At 40.5% G+C, this 19644-nt stretch overlaps 1 protein-coding gene across 2 annotated transcripts in view; it reads right to left on the bottom strand.

Moving 5' to 3' along the window:
• The window catches only part of AK5 (adenylate kinase 5), a 272560-nt gene that overhangs the window by 54618 nt on the left and 198298 nt on the right, over positions 1–19644 (bottom strand). For both annotated transcript variants that reach the window (XM_004002092.6, XM_042249944.2), the window contains exons 9-10: positions 19499–19541; positions 17171–17215 (exon numbers count right to left, since the gene is read on the bottom strand). In XM_004002092.6, coding sequence (XP_004002141.4) covers positions 17171–17215; positions 19499–19541 — 88 coding nt within the window. The remainder of the gene's footprint in view (positions 1–17170; positions 17216–19498; positions 19542–19644) is intronic.

The following is a 19644-nucleotide window of genomic DNA, read 5'->3' as shown; positions in this document are numbered from 1 at the left end:
TCCCAGTTTGGGATCAGTCTGTTGTTCCATGTCCAGTTCTAACTGTTGCTTCTTGACCTGCATACAGATTTCTCAGGAGGCAGGTAAGGTGTTCTGGTATTCCTATCTATTGAAGAATTTTCCACAATTTGTTGTGATATACACAGTCAAAGGCTTTGACATAATCAATAAAGCAGAAATAGATGTTTTTTTGGAATTCTTTTGCTTTTTCGATAATCCAATGGATATTGGCAATTTGATCTCTGGTTCCTCTGCCTTTTCTAAATCCACCTTGAACATCTGCAATTTCATGGTTCACATGAAATTCTGGCATAAGCCTGGCATGGAGAATTTTGAGCATCACTTTGCTAGCGTGTGAGATGAGTGCAATTGTGCGGTAGTTTGAACATTTTTTGTCATTGCTCTTCTTTGGAATTGGAATGAAAACTGACCTTTTCCAGACCTGTGGCCATTGATTGAGTTTTCCAAATATTAGCTATAATGGTTAATAAGAATCCTCACTGCCTTATCAAAATCTGTGCCATCCCTTCTGTTGCAGATGAGGGATTCTTTTAGTTTTCTCTGCATCAAGCTGGAAATACTGGGAGCCGGACTGTGAGCCTATTTCATACCAACATAGTGGGTCAGAGATAAGTTCAAGAGGTGACTGCAGACTGTTCAGATATAAGTATTTAGTTTACAGTGTTTGATATTTGACCCTAATAAGCATCTTTCCTATATGTTTTGTTTGTAATAATTCATTTAATCTTCACAACAACAATGTGAAGAAGGTACTCTTTGTAACTCTTTTATACAGATGAAAAAACTATCCCCAAGGGCCAGGTTGACCTTGGTAGCCATAAAGCTCTATAGCCTTTCACATGTAAGGCCATTCTGGAAATCAGACTGGCCTGCTTTCAGAAAATTACTGCACAGTCTTCAGTCACAGGGCAGTGGGTTTTCATCATGGACTAGTAGGGTTGCTGGCTGAAACACAGACTCTCCAGTTACACTAAACATTAACACTGCTTATCTAAAATCCAAATTTAATTGTGTCTAATATTTTTATTGATTAAATCTGGAAACTCTACCAGGGCCCACCAGTTATTAGCTTAGAGACTTTTGGGAGACATTATTTTATCTCTGTTCTGACAACTCCAATAGTTTGTGATTCTGTGATTCATTCAGCTAAAACCATCACAGCCTTAGTGAGACATGTGAAATGTCTAATTAAGACAAGACTCTGAAACTGGATTCCATGACTCTACCTCTTACATAGACAAGGAAGGCTCAGGTCTTGGGGGAGAGGAAGTCACAGGCTCTATGAAGGTGATTCCTAAACATTTACATCCCATGATGTTCCTACAGCTCATAGCACCCCAGCCTCGCCTCATCCAAACAGACAAGATTTCCAAACTGCTCACAAGTAAATGCCACTACAAGCCCTGTCCTTCACATAGCGACCTCCATGGCCTATTCCAGACACAACTTACACAACACTTACAGACTGGTGCCTTTTAACAGTTGCTTCCTCAGGCTCTGCTTGCTTGCGTTTATGAATTCTTGGACTTCGCACTCTTCCAGAATACTCTTCTTCCAAAATCTTCTTAAACTTATCAAGCCACCTTTCCCCCTGTCTTGTAACTCTTTCACACTATGATACTAGACATGCATTTAATGACTATAACATGCTATTTATAAACTCAGCTTCTCCTTTCTATTTTTTCCTTCTTTTATATAAAGTCATTTTTCTCTACTGTATGAGAAATACATGCTCCTTATTGAAGATATAGACCACTTGGAAAAGTGAGAAAATAAAAAATCTCCCATAGTATCACTATCCAAATACAGCTGCCCCAAATGCATTTTGTTTTGTTTCTTTGCAGCTTTTTTTCCTACACATGATTTTCTGGTTTGGTTCTCATTGGAAATATGTCTGCTTTGATATTTCTCCTCTCTGGGCTTTTGTAGTCTCATCTGAAAATGAGCTTGTTGGACTAGATAAATTCCAAGGTCATTTCCCAACACTACCATTCTGTTTTTGTCTTTATCAGAGAACTTGGAGACTATTTGTGCTTGGAGTCTATTTTTTGTACTGTAAAAGGAAGTGAGGATATTTAAGACAGGTAGGGACATCTCTCACGGATGTTAGTTGGATTACATCTGGGGTTTTGTGTTCAATTGTGGGCCATACTACGGAAATTAGATGTTTTACAAACTGTGATGAGAATATAAAGTTGGTGCAAAGTTTCTAGAGGGCAGTTTGGTAACATAAATAAAAAGTCTTAAAAGTTTTCAGGTCAGTGGATTTATCCTAAGAGGAAAAATAATGGTTTGGTTATATAGATAGTCACAATATTTTTATTTTATTTTAATTAAACTTTTTTATTTTTGGCTGTGCTGTGTAGCACATGGTATCTTAGTTCTTCAGTGAGGGATCTAACCTGTGCCCTCTGTGTTGAAAGTGCAGAGTCTTAACCACTGGACTGCCAGGGAAGTCCCCACAGCATTTTTAATTAATTAAAAAAATTTTGGTAAAATGCATGACATTAAACTGAATACATTATAATATAGCAATACAAAGAAATAGTATGTGGTCATTAAAATGATATACTGAAAGAAAACAGATAAAAACTAATACAGTATGATTCCATTTATATAAAGTTCCAAAATATCTATGACATTCTTTGCAGGGGGCAGTGAACAGAAGAGGGCACAGGGGGACATAGCCAATGGACCAGCAGGGAAGTCCCCTCATTATATTTTATTGAAAGTTTCCTGGATGGAAAAATATCTCCTCCCTTGGCTTCTGTGACACCATTTGTTTTTGCTTTCTTCTTTCTTCTCTGTCATTCTCTGGTTCTGGCACAGGTATTTCCGAGTCTCCAGATCTCAAGTTTCCTCTAGCCTCCTTTTACTCAAGCCCAATGGGTGATCTCTCCTGCATACATGGCCTCACCTAACATTGCTGTCCTGCTGAATTCCGTGTCTCTACCTATAGCCAGAACTTGCACTCTGGGTACCAGATCTCAAAAGCCTCTTGTTTAATGGACATTACTTCTGGATGTCCCTTTAGCATCTCAATTTTGAAATGTTTAAAACTGAACTCTTTATGACTCCCCCAAATCCACTTCTTCCCACATTCCTTATCTCCTTGAATGGCATCTCTTGCCACTTTCTACCCCCTCACCTCTGGGGCTCCCTCTTGCACACTTGTTCCCTCTTTGTGCCATAGGCCCATCCCAAGTTTTTTCCCCACTTGCACTTAGCCGGTTCCTTTTCTCCCTCAGGACACAGTTCTGATGTCCCCTCTCCACCCCATCATCCCCACTTCATCTTTCCCTCCATCACCTTTACTTCTGCCGTTGCATGTCCCAAGCAGTGCTATTTCTTTGTCACCTTTCTACAACACAAACTCCTTGAAACTAGGAAGCCTTGCTTTTCATCTTTGTAAGCTTAAGTCTATCATTTTGTTGATATATAGCAGAAACTCAAAAAAGATGTCAAATGAACTAATGAAAGTAACCCCAAAATATATATATACCTAATGGAAGAATTTAATTTAGTGGCAGGGGAACAGATTTATCATTAGGGGAGTTTAAGCAACCCCCTTAAAGTCTATGTATCATTCAGCTTAAGCTATTTTTTCTTTTACCTCAATACTGAGTCATTGAGATTAATATGGAGTCAAGGTGCTCCATCTAAACCAGAAAAACACCCCAGAAGCACCAAGCTTCCTCAGGTCCAACCAGCACCAAATCCTCAAATATTTGCTAGTTGTTGCCTTTGGCTTTCTGAAACAGTTTTCATGGGGCTCACAAAAAGATACTCACAATATGTCTTGGTAAAAGATGCAATATATATTCTGAAATCATTGTGCTTTGGGAGGGGTTCGGTAATGATTCAAATAATTTCATGGGTTCAAATTGCTTTCTTTTTTGAAGTTAATACAGAATTTCATTAGGTATCACCTCACACTGGTCAGAATGGCCATCATCAAAAAATCTACAAACAATAAATGCTGGAGAGGATGTGGAGAAAAGGGAACCTCTTGCATAGCTGGTGGGAATGTAAATGGATACAACCACTGTGGAGAACACTATGGAGATTTCTTAAAAAACTAGGAATCAAACTACCATATGACCCAGCAATCTGACTCCTGGGCATATACCCTGAGAAAGCCATCATTCAAAAAGACACATGTATTCCAGTGCTAATTGCAACATTATTTACAATAGCCAGGACATGGAAACAACCTAAATTTTCATTGCCAGATGATAGATAAAGAGGATGTACATATATACAGTGGAATATTACCCAGCCATAAAAAAGAAATGAAACTGGGTCATTTGTAGTGATGTGGATGAACCTAGAGTCTGTCATACAGAGTAAAGTAAGTCAGAAAGAGAAAAATAAATATTGTATATTAATGCATATGTATAGAATCTACAAAAATGCTACTGATAAACCTATTTACAGGGCAGAAATAGAGATGCAGACAGAGAGAATGGGTTTGTGAACACAGAGAGGGAAGGCGAGGGTGAGATGAACTGAGAGAGTAGCATTGACTTACATGCACTATCATGTGTACAACAGATAGCTAGTAGGGAGCTGCTGTATAACACAGGGAGCTCAGCTTGGTGCTCAGGGACGACCTAGAGGGGTGGGATGAGGGATGCAGGAGGGAGGCTCGAGAGGGAGGGGACATATGTTTACATATTGCTGATTCACGCTATTGTATCGCAGGAAATAATAAAACATTGTAAAGCAATTATACTCCAATTAAAAAAGTAAAATTAAAAAGGTGCTTTTACAAAAAATGGAATTTCACATAACTGGGAGAGACACAGCTGGGCACTCAGAGTTCTTTTTCATCGATACGCATTTGTCATTATTTTGTCATTGTTTTCAGACATCAATAGCTGGATGTAAAGGAACAAAGTAAAATGGAAAATTGAAGTACTTACTAAAATAATTTTGGCAAACTCTTCCCTCATCTACCATATTCTTACAACTTCACTTAGATTTTGGCCTCCGAAGGAAATGGCAACCCACTCCAGTGTTCTTGCCTGGACAATCCCAGGGACGGGGGAGCCTGGTGGGCTGCCATCTACGGGGTCACACAGAGTCGGACACGACTGAAGCGACTTAGCAGCAGCAGCAGCATCATATATTTACATATGCTTCTAGAGCATGTGCTTTGAAATCTGAAAAACTTGTTCTGAGAGGAAAGTTACTTAACCTTCCTAAATAGTACCTTCCTAAACCTTCCTAAACCATTCCTTCAATAGTAAAATGGGGAAGAATATGAGTACTGATGATTGGTCTGAGGATTAAATAAGATAATATGTATAAAGATGCCACACTGTATGGAACATAGTAAGTCTCCATTACCTGTTAGTTTTAATACTGCTACGAGGTAAATAAAATAACTATTTTTGGGGTAGAGGATGGGGACTTTGGCTTATTCAGGTGCCTTCACACTTCATTTCCGTGGGGTCATGTCTCTATTGTACCAATCGAGAAAACAACTGGCAATGCGTTAACTCATTGGCTACTCAGACTTGGGATGAACAGAGACCAGTATTATCTTGCCATGTAAAAGAAATCCAGAGAGGCTGGGAGGGGAGTGTCCAAGATGGCAGAGTAGAAGGACCCTAAGCTCACCTCCTCTCATGAGCGCACCAAAATCATATCACTCTACAGAATGACCATTGTTGAAAAAGACTTAAGCCTACCAGAAAAGATCCACTACAGCTAAAGACATAAGGGCAGAACCATGACGAGACTGTTGGAGGTGCAGACTCAAGATATAATAAAATCTCATAGCTTCAGTGGACAACCCACAAACCAGAGAACAATTATGTTATACAGAGGCTAAGGGATAGGTTCAAGGGCACACATGGCTTGGACACAAACAGGATTTGGGGTGTACTCTCATCACCAGGGCTGGGTTTTGAGTCTGTAGTGTCTGCCAGTGTCCACTGATCATTCTTTCTGCGTCTTGGAACAAGCAAAAGGGGGCTTTCAGTGAGTTAAGCCTGAAGACATAGCCTTGACTGAGTGAACAGGCTCAGTACCTAAAACTTCACCAGGTGACTCTGTCTGTAAGTTAATGACATTTTCAAAAAGATCTCAATAAGTGAGAAGGGAGACAGTGAGTATGAGGCTATGAGATCTTCACTTTACCTGGTGAAACTTACTCACCTGTGTTCTTTCCTTTGTTAGCAATAATTAGTCCTCCTGGAGGACTCCACTAACTCAGCAACATTTTTATTTCCTTTGAGGAAATAATTTTAAAAACAAGGGAAAAAACCCTTATGCCATGTCATGCAGTGTTCTAAGGATTGTTTAATGCCTCTTTGAACCTCACAGTTCTTTAAGCATAGTGAACCCTTTATTAATTTGATCTGTTTAAGTGAAGAAAGTGTTTTGTTCTAGTCAAACCATACTTAGAGTTTTTTTGCAGTGAAAAGGTTTATATAATTAAGTAGGTGCATTGTCAGCACAAAATGCCTGCACTTCTCCAACATTAGGAAGATATCCATTGGTATGTAAATGTATCTGAGGTTGTCTTGGAAAGTGGCCCAATGTTTCTCTTCCATTACTCCCATCTTGAATGGCCTGGATTTTGAAAATAAAGGTGTTGGTCAGAGTGAGTGTCAGCACACACCTGGGCCCCTGCAGGGGAGAAAGAGCTGTGGTGATCAGGCGACTCTGTCTAGAATGGAATGATCTCTCACAGTTAGGGCAGCTGGGCCTTGGAGTCACATGGGAATATTTCTCTGTGTGAACCCAGCCTAACTCATGAGTTGCGTGTTTTTTCTTCATAGTGGAAACTCAACCAAGTCTAGTGTGGGTTTTCTTAGCCTAATCCAGTGATTTCTGATAGTCAGAAATCCTGATAGTCCAGTTCTTTGTGTCTTTCTCCCAAATCCTATGTTAAATCCTAAAGGCCCACGTGATGGTGTTAGGAGATGGGGCCTTTGGGAGGTGTTGAGGTCATGAGCACAACTGCACTCATCTCACATGCTAGTAAAGTAATGCTCAAAATTCTCCAAGCCAGACTTCAGCAATAAGTGAACCACGAACTCCCTGATGTTCAAGCTGGTTTTAGAAAAGGAAGAGGAACCAGAGATCAAATTGCCAACATCTGCTGGATCATGGAAAAAGCAAGAGAGTTCCAGAAAAACATCTACTTCTGCTTTATTGACTATGCCAAAGCCTTTGACTGTGTGGATCACAAGAAACTGTGGAAAATTCTGAAAGAGATGGGAATACCAGACCACCTGACCTGCCTCTTGAGAAATCTGTATGCAGGTCAGGAAGCAACAGTTAGAACTGGACATGGAACAACAGACTGGTTCCAAATAGGAAAAGGAGTACATCAAGGCTGTATGTTGTCACCCTGCTTATTTAACTTCTATGCAGAGTACATCATGAGAAACGCTGGACTGGAAGAAACACAAGCTGGAATCAAGATAGCCAGGAGAAATATCAATCACCTCAGATATGCAGATGACACCACCCTTATGGCAGAAAGTGAAGAGGAGCTGAAAAGCCTCTTGATGAAAGTGAAAGAGGAGAGTGAAAAAGTTGGCTTAAAGCTCAACATTCAGAAAACGAAGATCATGGCATCTGGTCCCATCACTTCATGGGAAATAGATAGGGAAACAGTGGAAACAGTGTCAGACTTTATTTTTTGGGCTCCAAAATCACTGCAGATGGTGACTGCAGCCATGAAATTAAAAGATGCTTGCTCCTTGGAAGAAAAGTTATGACCAACCTACATAGCATATTCAAAAGCAGAGACATTACTTTGCCAACTAAGGTCCATCTAGTCAAGGCTATGGTTTTTCCTGTGGTCACGTATGGATGTGAGAGTTGGACTGTGAAGAAGGCTGACTGCCAAAGAATTGATGCTTTTGAACTGCGGTGATGGAGAAGACTCTTGCGAGTCCCTTGGACTGCAAGGAGATCCAACCAGTCCATTCTGAAGGAGATCAACCCTGAGATTTCTTTGGAAGGAATGATGCCAAAGCTGAAGTTCCAGTATTTTGGACAGCTCATGCAAAGAGTTGACTCATTGGAAAAGACTCTGATGCTGGGAGAGATTGGTGGCAGGAGGAGAAAGGGATGACCCAGGATGAAATGGCTGGATGGCATCATGGACTCGACGTGAGTCTGAGTGAACTCCGGGAGATGGTGATGGACAGGAAGGCCTGGCGTGCTGCGATTCATGGGGTCGCAAAGAGTAAGACACGACTGAGCGACTGAACTGAACTGAACTGAATGTTATAGACCAACGACATAACATAATGAAGCGGTGAATAATTTAGAGTCAGACACAACTTAGGGACTAAACAACAATAATCACATTTAAGCTATTATCTATTATTTGGGGCCTCCCTGGTGGCTCAGAGGCCACAGAGAGCTCCCTAGCCCCTTCCACCATGTAAGGACAGTGTGAGAATATGGATATATAGGAACCAGGACATGGGTTCTTGCCAGTCACTGAATCTGTTGATGTTCTGATCTTGCATTTCCTGTCTCTAGAACAGTGAGAAATAAGTTTCTGCTTTTTAGTCTATGCCATGTCTAAGCCCAAATGGACTTAGACAAGCTCAGAGCTCCGTCTCCAAGTCAGGGCTGTCTCCCATCTGGAGGGTTTTCTTTGCTCTTTCTCTGGTCCTAGTCTTGCCAGTGCTGTTGGTCCCTGAGGTGTCCCCTCTACCTTCCATTCAGCCCCTGTTCTGGAGTTTCCTACTGGACCTCTTGATGCATTCTTCTTTCCCAGTTCTAACAAGCACCCACACTTTCCTTTCAGGCCTCCCTTGCACCACTGGGTACAGAGAAACATTCAGAACCTTTCCAGACCCACAGGAGCCCAGAGAAATGGGGACTTTCAGGAGACGCACCCCTTTTCCCTGACCACTTCTTCCCATTTGTAAGGTTCTTTGCTTTTCAAAAGACAAGGAAAAACAAGGCACAAGGGACTATTTTCCTCCAAGATCTTCCAAACCCTAAGTCTGGGGTTTCATATAGCTGCTCAACAATGCTCCTCCAAATCCAATTAACCCTAGGGTTCTCGAAGTGTGGTTCACAGACTCTGGTCCCCTGTTTTCATTACAACACTAAGAGGTTATTTGCTTTTCACTGATGGTGAAAAAGCACTGGCTGTACACCTGTGGTGCCAATAAAAGCCAATTATTCTAGTATTCTTCACCACCAGAAACTCAGAGTGAAAGAAAGGAAGAAAAAAAACTGCCAGTTTTACTTAAGAATGCTCTTGATGATGCAATGAAAAAGTTTAATTTTGACCCTTAAATACTTGTCACTGTAATATTTTGTGTGACAAAATGGGAAGACGTGTAGATATTTCAGCACACCAGGTACATTTAATGGTTTTCTCAAGAAAAGCACTGTGTGATTGCTTGAGTTGTGGAACTAGTTGTTTTTTTAGTTGAATGCCATTTTTACCTTCTGAAAGACTGAATAACAGATAAAACTCTGTTTTTTCAGACTTGAATATCTGGCAGACATTTTCTAGAAAAGTAATAAAGTAAGTTGGTCACTTCAAGGAAAACAACTGGCAACATCTTTGTTAATAATAAAATCCAAGCTTTTGACCCTGGATCCACCACTTACTGGCAAATTACTTAACTCTCTGATGTCTTACTGGAAAAATAGGATGGTGATAATATTCCAGAGAGTGGATACAAGTATTAAGCAAGATAACATTATAAAGCATTTTATACAGTGCCTGCTGTGTGTTAAGTGTGCAATAAATATTGGTTTCTATTATAGCTCAATCAAGATAAAATAATCAGATTTGGTTTCCATTTGTAATTTGACAAAATACCCGAGTCAATTCCACCAAAAATGTTAACCTGATCTCCAAGAAAATCCTCATTAAAAATTAGATTTATTCTTGTTCTTTAATAAGAGGTCAACTGTGAAATCACAATAGACCACAGTAAAATGACAGGCATTGAGATAATAGATTTTAAGCAAAAAATCTCATTTGTCTAATCTTTCCCCAGGAAGTAAATAGGACAAGTAGGGCAGTGGTTAGAAAATGCACAGAATAACACAAACTATTGCACAAGCACTTCCCAAAGCTTACTCTAAAAGCAGTGGATGAACACCAATACCAAAATACACAAGGCCACCTGTGTTCCTGCTATCCTGAAAGCCACAGCCATTGAATGACGTCTTGATTATCATGCCAGTAGTCTGCTTATTTAACTTATATGCAGAGTACATCATGAGAACTCTGGACTGGAAGAAACACAAGCTGGAATCAAGATTGCCGGGAGAAATATCAATAACCTCAGATATGCAGATGACACCACCCTTATGGCAGAAAGTGAAGAAGAACCAAAGAGCCTCTTGATGAAAGTGAAAGAGGAGAGTGAAAAAGTTGGCTTAAAACTTAACATTCAGAAAACGAAGATCATGGCATCTGGTCCCATCTCTTCATGGGAAATAGATGGGAAATAGTGGAAACAGTGGCTGACCTTATTTTTCTGGGCTCCAAGATCACTGCAGATGATGATTGCAGCCATGAAATTAAAAGACACTTACTTCTTGGAAGGAAAGTTATGACCAACCTAGACAGCACATTAAAAAGCAGAGACGTTACTTGCCAACAAAGGTCCGTCTAGTAAAGGTTATGGTTTTTCCAGTGGTCATGTATGGATGTGAGAGTTGGACTATAAAGAAAGCTGAGTGCCAAAGAATTGATGCTTTTGAACTGTGGTGTTGGAGAAGACTCTTGAGAGTCCCTTGGACTGCAAGGAGGTCCAATAAGTCCATCCTGAAGGAGATCAGTTCTGGGTGTTCATTGGAAGGACTGATGTTGAAGCTGAAACTCCAATACTTTGGCCACCTGATGTGAAGAGCTGACTCATTTGAAGAGAACTTGAGGCTGGTAAAGATTGAGGCCAGGAGGAGAAGGGGACGACAGAGGATGAGATGGTTGGATGGCATCACTGACTCGATGGACATGCATTTGGGTGGACTCTGGGAGTTGGTGATGGACAGGGAGGCCTGGTGTGCTGCGATTCATGGGGTCACAAGAGTCATACACAACTGAGCGACTGAACTGAACTGAACTCTAAAGTCTCTCACTTTACCTGCAACATGAGATGATTGTCCAAACTGAAGCACTTCTACCAAGGCTTTGGGTAGGGATTAATGGGAAAGCCTCTTGATGAAAGTGAAAGAGGAGAGTGAAAAAGTTGGCTTAAAGTTCAACATTCAGAAAACGAAGATCATGGCATCTGGTCCCATCACTTCATGGGAAATAGATGGGGAAACAGTGGAAACAGTGTCAGACTTTATTTTTTTGGGCTCCAAAATCACTGCAGATGGTGACTGCAGCCATGAAATTAAAAGATGCTTACTCCTTGGAAGAAAAGTTATGACCAACCTAGATAGTATGTTCAAAAGCAGAGACATTACTTTGCTGACTAAGGTCCGTCTAGCCAAGGCTATGGTTTTTCCTGTGGTCATGTATGGATGTGAGAGTTGGACCGTGAAGAAGGCTGAGCGCCAAAGAATTGATGCTTTTGAACTGTGGTGTTGGAGAAGACTCTTGAGAGTCCCTTGGACTGCAAGGAGATCCAACCAGTCTGTTCTGAAGGAGATCAACCCTGGGATTTCTTTGGAAGGAATGATGCTGAAGCTGAAACTCCAGTACTTTGGCCACCTGGTGAGAAGAGTTGACTCATTGGAAAAGACTCTGATGCTGGGAGGGATTGGGGGCAGGAGGAAAAGGGGACGACAGAAGATGAGATGGCTGGATGGCATCACGGACTCGATGGACGTGAATCTGAGTGAACTCCGGGAGTTGGTGATGAACAGTGAGGCCTGGCGTGCTGCAATTCATGGGGTCACAAAGAGTTGGACACGACTGAGCGACTGAACTGAACTGAACTGATGCTATGTTACATTTGGGGAATATGCAGGCCATGAGAAGCAGAGAAGAGTAAAAGAAGCCAAAATAGATTGGAGAATAGCAGGATAATGATCGAGAGATTTATAAAAGAAAAAAGGAAAGAAGTGTACCAGAAAAGGTTGTGAAAAACTGTAGGAGCCGGTTAATGGGATATCATGAGGCTCTTTACGATATTTTTACATTTTCCGAATAATTTTCTTTTTTCGACAATGACTGCATCCCAGTCTTGTACATCAGCATTGTCCTTATATCTTGTTTGTGAACAACCTTAGAATCTTTTTCAATCCTTTTGATCATCAGGCTTTATCCTGTGAGATCCCTTATCTGTTCTTTGGAAGGCATTTCTCTATAAATAGGGATGGAACTCCCTTCTCCATGAACAAAGAGGTTGTACTAGTCACACAACATTCAAAGGGCTAACTAGGTCCATCACCGTCACTTTCTCCTTTGGTCCGGATGGTACACTCTCCCTGAATACTTTTTTGACTCAGATGGCAGGCAGTGCAATTACTTGCCCCCACTTAAAACTATTTTGCAAATGAGCAAGAAATAGCCAGCTTGGGGATAGAGAAGAGTTGGTGTTGCTTGTTCTCTGTAAGAAGGCAGCAGCCATATGGTATAAGAAGTGTCTGATTACGCTCGCAATTAACCTAAAAGCTATCCTGCCAGAAGCAGCTACAACAGCAGCAACCTGTCTGTCAGTTCCAGTCCAGGAATTCTAACTGCTATTTCAGTTGTTATGGAAACTGACCACACTGCTTCCTAAAAAATTCATTATTCCAGCAAATATTAGTCATTCTGGGGCATCTAAATGAGTGATGCAGACACAAGGATGGAGGAGCACAGAGGAGGAAGGCTAGAGATTAGAGAAGACCTCACAGAGACAGGCTTCCCTGGTGGCTCAGCTGGTAAAGAATCCGCCTGCAATGCGGGACACCTGGGTTTGATCCCTGGGTGGGAAGATCCCCTGGAGAAGGGAAAGGCTACCCATTCCAGTATTCTGGCCTGGAGAATTCCATGGACTGTGTAGTCCATGGGGTTGCAAAGAGTTGGAGACGACTAAGTGACTTTCACTTCACACAGAGACCTGACCTTGGAGCAGGATTAGCCAGGGGAGAAGGCATTTTAAGAGAGAGGACTGGCAAAAGCGAGGGAACGTCAAGAGATAGTAGCGGTGCAAGTGGGCTTGGGGTTGAAGACTCGTGTGGGTGGAGTGGAAAAGGGGAAGACATGTGGAAAAGGGGAAGCTGATTCTTGTGGATTTAGTTCAGGTCAGTTCAGTTCAGTCGCTCAGTCATGTCTGACTCTTTGCGACCCCACGAGTCGCAGCACGCCAGGCCTCCCTGTCCATCACCAACTCCCGGAGTTCACTCAAACTCACGTCCATCAGTTCAGTGATGCCATCCAGCTATCTCATCCTCAGTCGTCCCCTTCTCCTCCTGCCCCCAATCCCTCCCAGTATCAGAGTCTTTTCCAATGAGTCAACTCTTCTCATCAGGTGGCCAAAGTACTGGAGTTTCAGCTTTAGCATCATTCCTTCCAAAGAAATGCCAGGGCTGATCTCCTTCAGAATGGACTGGTTGGATCACCTTGCAGTCCAAGGGACTCTCAAGAGTCTTCTCCAACACCACAGTTCAAAAGCATCAATTCTTCGGCGCTCAGCTTTCTTCACAGTCCAACTCTCACATCCATACCTGACCACTGGAAAAACCATAGCCTTGACTATACAGACCTTTGTTGGCAGAGTAATGTCTCTGTTTTTTAATATACTATTTAGGTTGGTCATAACTTTCCTTCCAAGGAGTAAGCATCTTTTCATTTCATGGCTGCAGTCACCATCTGCAGTGATTTTGGAGCCTAAAAATATTAAGTCTGATACTGTTTCCACTGTTTCCTCATCTATTTCCCATGTAGAGATGGGATCAGATGCCATGATCTTCATTTTCTGAATGTTAAGTTTTAAGCCAACTTTTTCACTCTCCTCTTTCACTTTCATCAAGAGGCTCTTTAGTTCTTCTTCACTTTCTGCCATCAGGGTGGTGTCATCTGCATATCTGAGGTTATTGGTATTTCTCCCGGCAATCTTGATTCCAGCTTGGTCTTCATCCAGCTGAGCGTTTCTTATGATGTACTCTGCGTAGAAGTTAAATAAGCAGGGTGACAATATACAGCCTTGATGTACTCCTTTTCCTATTTGGAACCAGTCTGTTGTTCCATGTCCAGTTCTAACTGTTGCTTCCTGACCTGCATACAGATTTCTCAAGAGGCAAGTCAGGTGGTCTGGTATTCCCATCTCTTTCAGAATTTTCCACAGTTTTTTGTGATCCATGCAGTCAAAGGCTTTGGCATAGTCAATAAAGCAGAAATAGATGTTTTTCTGGAACTCTCTTGCTTGATCATCAAAAAAAACGACGATCCAGTGGATGTTGGCAATTTGATCTCTGGTTCCTCTGCCTTTTCTAAAACCAGTTTGTGGATTAAAGCTCATCAAAACTGTTATGGGTGTATTGACGACATCCTGAGTATTTTTACGAGCTACAAATTGGCCTGGAACAATATAGCCTTAAAATACCATCCTGCCATCTGCTGAGAAAGTACTGTTGACCCTTGAACAATGGGTGGGGAGCTATAGGGGTGCTATATGCCCCTCACCCCCCGCCACACAATTGACAATCCATGTATGACTTGGATTGTCAGCTCTCTGAATACTTGGTTCCTATGACTCCATGATTCCAAATCAGTGGATTTACCCAACCTGGGCTAGGTAATACTGTAGTATTTACTATTAAAAAAAAAATCAGTGCATAAGTGGTTCTGGGCAGTACAAAGCTGTGCTATTCAAGGCTTAACTGTATTTAGAACAAAGGTGTTAATTTTCAAGCAGAATCCAGTAAACAGCCTAGAAGAAGAACCATCTTTTTTTCTTTTATTGCAGTTGCTTTGTACCTTCTACAGTGCAAACAGTAAGCTGAAATCTTTTTTTTTTTTTTTTTTACTATAACAGTGACTGAATAACAAGTTGAAGTACAAGAGAGTTTGGTTGGTATATATACATATACATATAAAACCAATTCCTTTATTCAGGGAAGTGGTTCTTAGTATGGTGTGTGGACCCTTGAGGGTCTTAAGGTTGGTCTGATGCCATATTTATATCATACTATTTCATTTTCTGAAGGGCGCAAAGCTTAATAACAGGTCAGCTGAGCTCTTTAGCTAGACCTGGCTAGATAGAAGCAGTATTTGAAAATACAGTTGAAATTCAACAACAGTGCTAAACAACAGGTGAATCTGAAATAATATTATTCCCAGAGACAATAACAACCACCACAAAATATGCTGTACTATTTTTAAAAGCTTCTTATTATATTATTAAAAATACAGACTTCTATGTGATATTAAAGACTCAACCTTTGGATTCCTGAACTTCAAGTTTAGAAAGTCTCCCCTCTTCCTAATTTGGCTTCTAAGATAAAAGCTGAACAGAAAGAGTATAATTTATTGTGTATAGTCTAGGTTCCCAGGTAATTAACTAAAATTTGTGTGGAAAGGGGAGTTTCCTTTGAGATTATGATGACGCGCTTCTCTTCAGTAAGGAGTAGATATAATGTACTTCAACTTTCTGAAAAGAGTGTGAAGTAAGCGTGGCAACAGTCCTTCCCACTCCCTGGACTAAGGTCAGCTAGAGACGAGAAGGTCAGAAACAAAACTCAGTTGAGCTTAAGAGTTCTCAGTACTTAGACACGCTGTTCCCTTGGCTAGAATTCTTCTTCCTCTCACCTCCTACTAATCTTTTCAGTCACCCGCCGCTTTCTTTAGTTGCCTGCTTAAATGTCACTTCCGTAGGGCCTTTCCTGATTACCCATTTTTTCACCCCAAACACTCCACCCAACTTGTTTGCTGTTTCAGCTCTTTGTTTCCTTCCTGATGCTTTTCAAGGTTTGTGGTGATAATTTGATTCATTCTCTTTTTCCCCTCAGATGGAAGCTCTGTGAGCCCCGCTCACTGTCCGGCACAGGTCCAATACTCAGTAAGCAGCTGGCGGATGATTAAACGTGGTGGACAGTCGGGGTGGCGACCCACATAAGCTGGTGGTGGGATGTGGAAGGCCCTGGGATGGGGAACTACAGCCACGGGCCCTGCTCTCCTTTCTCCCACCAGTTGTTAGAATGACGTTGATCAAATCCCTTAAAGTCTCTGGGACTCAGTTTCCTCATCTGAAAACGAGGGAGATGTACTGAGAGATTTCCAAGGAAGCATCCTGACTTCAGAGTGTAAGATTCTAAGTATATCTGATTATTTTCCTAGGGAGCGGATAACTGTCCCCCCGCCCCCGCCCCCCGCCACTCACTGAGGAGGTGTGGACCTTTTCATTATTTTTGAATATAAATAGGTATTTTCTGAAAAGTGTACAGGTGGGTGTATTAACTTTTCTGTAGACTTCAGGAACTAGAAGGAAAAGCACTAAGTTTTTGGAGGTTCTCTGACAATACTTTGTCCTATTCTATGTAGTTTGAATGCTGCACAACTAGACCCATTTATTCCCATGAGAAAAACTGGAAATCTGGCTCTCACACTAATTAGCTCTATGACCTTGGACAAGTTCCTTAAACTTTTGAGGCTTGCTTTTCTTGTCTGTGTAATTGATATGTAATAGGGATGGATTGCCAACCTATAGGATTGTGTAAGGATTAAAGGAGATAACTCGGAACTTGATAAACGTTCAGAAAATGCTGGTTAAGCTCAAATGAATTTCATCCCATAATGAGTTTCCCAATGAGTTTCACTGTATGAGAGCATAAAACAAACAAGATTGTTTTTTGTTGTTAGCTACGTGGAATGCAGGGTATGGTTATTAAGGTATATTTGAATATGTGGTCACTGATGTATATAGTTCAGGGAGGAACAGATCATTGTTCAAACAGAAAAGTGTTAGATTTTAACAGATGGCATCCTCTTACCCACGGGATTATAATATATTTTATTATCGTAGAACTGAATTCAGGAGTTTGCCATTCCTTAGACTCCTGCTTTGTCTCCACTGAAAAGACACAGAGCCAGAGCAATATAAAACTGTATAAATGAAAGGAAAAATATGGAATCCTCAGGGGTATAATCTTGACTAAAAAAGGTGCAAGGCTTCAAACACGGTTGAGAAATGAATAGTCTTCCTTCTTTACCACATTGTTATTATCAGCAGTTACAACTGAAAATTTGAGAGCTGTTACTCACCAATCATGAAAATAATTTTACACTTTTTCAAGTCCTCCATGAAACCTTTAAAATAAGAATAATTTTAGTTATACAGCAAGAAAAACTGTATTGAAACCCTGGTTTTATAATGTGTAGCATAGTATTATATAATATTCTATTCTGTATTATAGTATACAGTATTATCTATCTATCTATATCTATATAATACATATAGAATAGAGCATAGAGATGAAACAAAAATTACAAAGGTGGTGAGTGAGAACTAAATCTTGGGAGCCACTGCTTTAAGACAAAGAAATGATTAGGGATTTTTGGCAAAGTGCAAAACCCTATAGAGTCTGTGGAGCCCTAAAAGATTTCCAGTTATGTGGTGTCAGGAGGTGTTTATTTATATACACAGTGCTACATTTTGGCAGGAATCCACTATTAAGTGAGTGAAAGGCCCAACTTCACCAGAGAGAGACAGAGATAGAGAGAGGGGGCAGTACGAAAGGGGAGAGAGTGGTGCCTGAAGAATTGAGTTGAGGGTAGAAGAGGAAGAAGAAAAGGGAGAAAGAGCTGGAAATAGAAACAAAAGGTGAACTTGGGGGTCTTTGCAACCATTTGTTTTTCACACTAAAGGGCTGTTTTTTTTTTTTTTAAATTAAACAGACGCTTCATTCTCTTTACAGAATAGCCCATGGTGATGAGAAAATTCTATATTATCTGGAGCCTTCTATTAAGGCAATGTGGGAGACCTGGGTTCGATCCCTGAGTTGGGAAGATTCCCTGGAGAAGAGAATGGCTACCCACTCCAGTATTCTGGACTGGAGAATTCCATGGACTGTGTAGTCCATGGGGTTGCCAAGAGTTGGACACGACTGAGTGATATTCACTTTCATTTTCATTAAGGCAGATAGATTAATGCTCTCAACATGTTGGGCCAAATAGTCATCTCAAGTTCTACAGACTTTCAGTTTACTTGTTTTTAGAGTACTTTTATGGAGTTGAGCAACTTTTAATCTATTTATAATGTATGAAACTGGTTGTTATTATTATTACTATTAGTAGTATGGTTCTATATTAGTCCATTTAAAAAAGAATGATGATACATTCAGATAATATGATCATTACAAATTAAGTTTATATGAAGTTTTTAATGACATGGGAACATGCTTATGTTATGATAAGCACAAAATATAGGAGACAATGTTTGTATATACCCATGTATTCTCAACTATGTAAAAATAGGTATATAGACAATACACTGGAATAAAAATAAACCAGACTGTTAACTGTGACTATTTAGGTCATAAGGTTTTAGATGGCTCTTATTTTCTACCTTAAAAAATTTCCACATGAATGTGTATTAATTCTGTAACCAGGAAAAAAGGAAACTTTATTCAGCAATCCATCAATCCCTCTCCAGTTGGGACTGAGTTGATTATTTGCACTTGGCTCATGTTTAAGTGCCTTTTTCCCATGAATCACCATGATGTCACTGGGTGACTGCAATCTTCACATACTGCTCTTGCCATTATCATCAAATGACACTCTATCTACCATCTCATGCTCATGGATCAGCAGGATTAGAGCTGGGGTTGTTTAGAAAGCCAATTCATTTACTTGTATGCACTCACAGTCAATGTAAATATATTTCCATGGACCATAATTATAACAACATTTATTACAGAGTAGAAATGTTAGAAGGTAATTTTCCTAGAGCGATCATAAACCTTATCTTCTTTGGACAAAGTCAAATTTATGTAATTTTCTATTTTCAGTTCCATGTGGAGCTAATAACAGTTTTTTTTTTTTAAGTTTTGGCAAGACTTTTAATGTGACAAAATTATGAAGTAGTATAATTTGGGTGATTCTTAGGTTGTATCCCAATGGTACCCTACAGAGGAGGAACATTATGCAGGAAAAGGACTTTCGCATTCTAATAAAATTTGAAGAATGTTGAATTAAAGTTAGCCAGTTCTCTTTCCTGCAGAACATGTGGGAGCCTTGCTGTGCTCTTATATATGTGAATCTTCCAAAGAGGATTGACTGTTGTGTTTTTCAAACACTTTTACCAGTTACAAAGAACATGAACTCTTTGAGCATCCTCTCTTCACTGAGCATCTCGGGGCTCATGTCCTCTGGGAGGTGAGGAAATACATCACTTAGTAAGGCATCACTTTGGTTCTTTGCATGGACCAAGAGGGGAGAAATCCAGAATTCCAATCATAATCGTGATCCCTGGCTGAGGGAAAAAAGTACATGCTCTTGGTAGGTTATTATCTCTTGGTGGTGTTTAATAAAAAAGATATGCTCAGAGCTACTAAAATGACAACTTTAGTTTGATCAGTAAAGGAAACTCACCTCCCATGGTGTCTTCTCCAAACACATTTAACTGGTCATCACCCTGTTTATAAAAAAAAATCAAAATATTAGATGATAATACCAATAGGCATTGTGTTAAACTTCTTGCTGACATGAATATACTTAACTTTCCAAACAGCTCTGTG

The sequence above is a fragment of the Ovis aries genome, chromosome 1 (genome assembly GCF_016772045.2).
Source record: "Ovis aries strain OAR_USU_Benz2616 breed Rambouillet chromosome 1, ARS-UI_Ramb_v3.0, whole genome shotgun sequence".
Classification (NCBI taxonomy): domain Eukaryota; kingdom Metazoa; phylum Chordata; class Mammalia; order Artiodactyla; family Bovidae; genus Ovis; species Ovis aries.
Note: the sequence above shows the minus strand (reverse complement) of the source record. Positions and strands in the feature narration are given on the sequence as shown.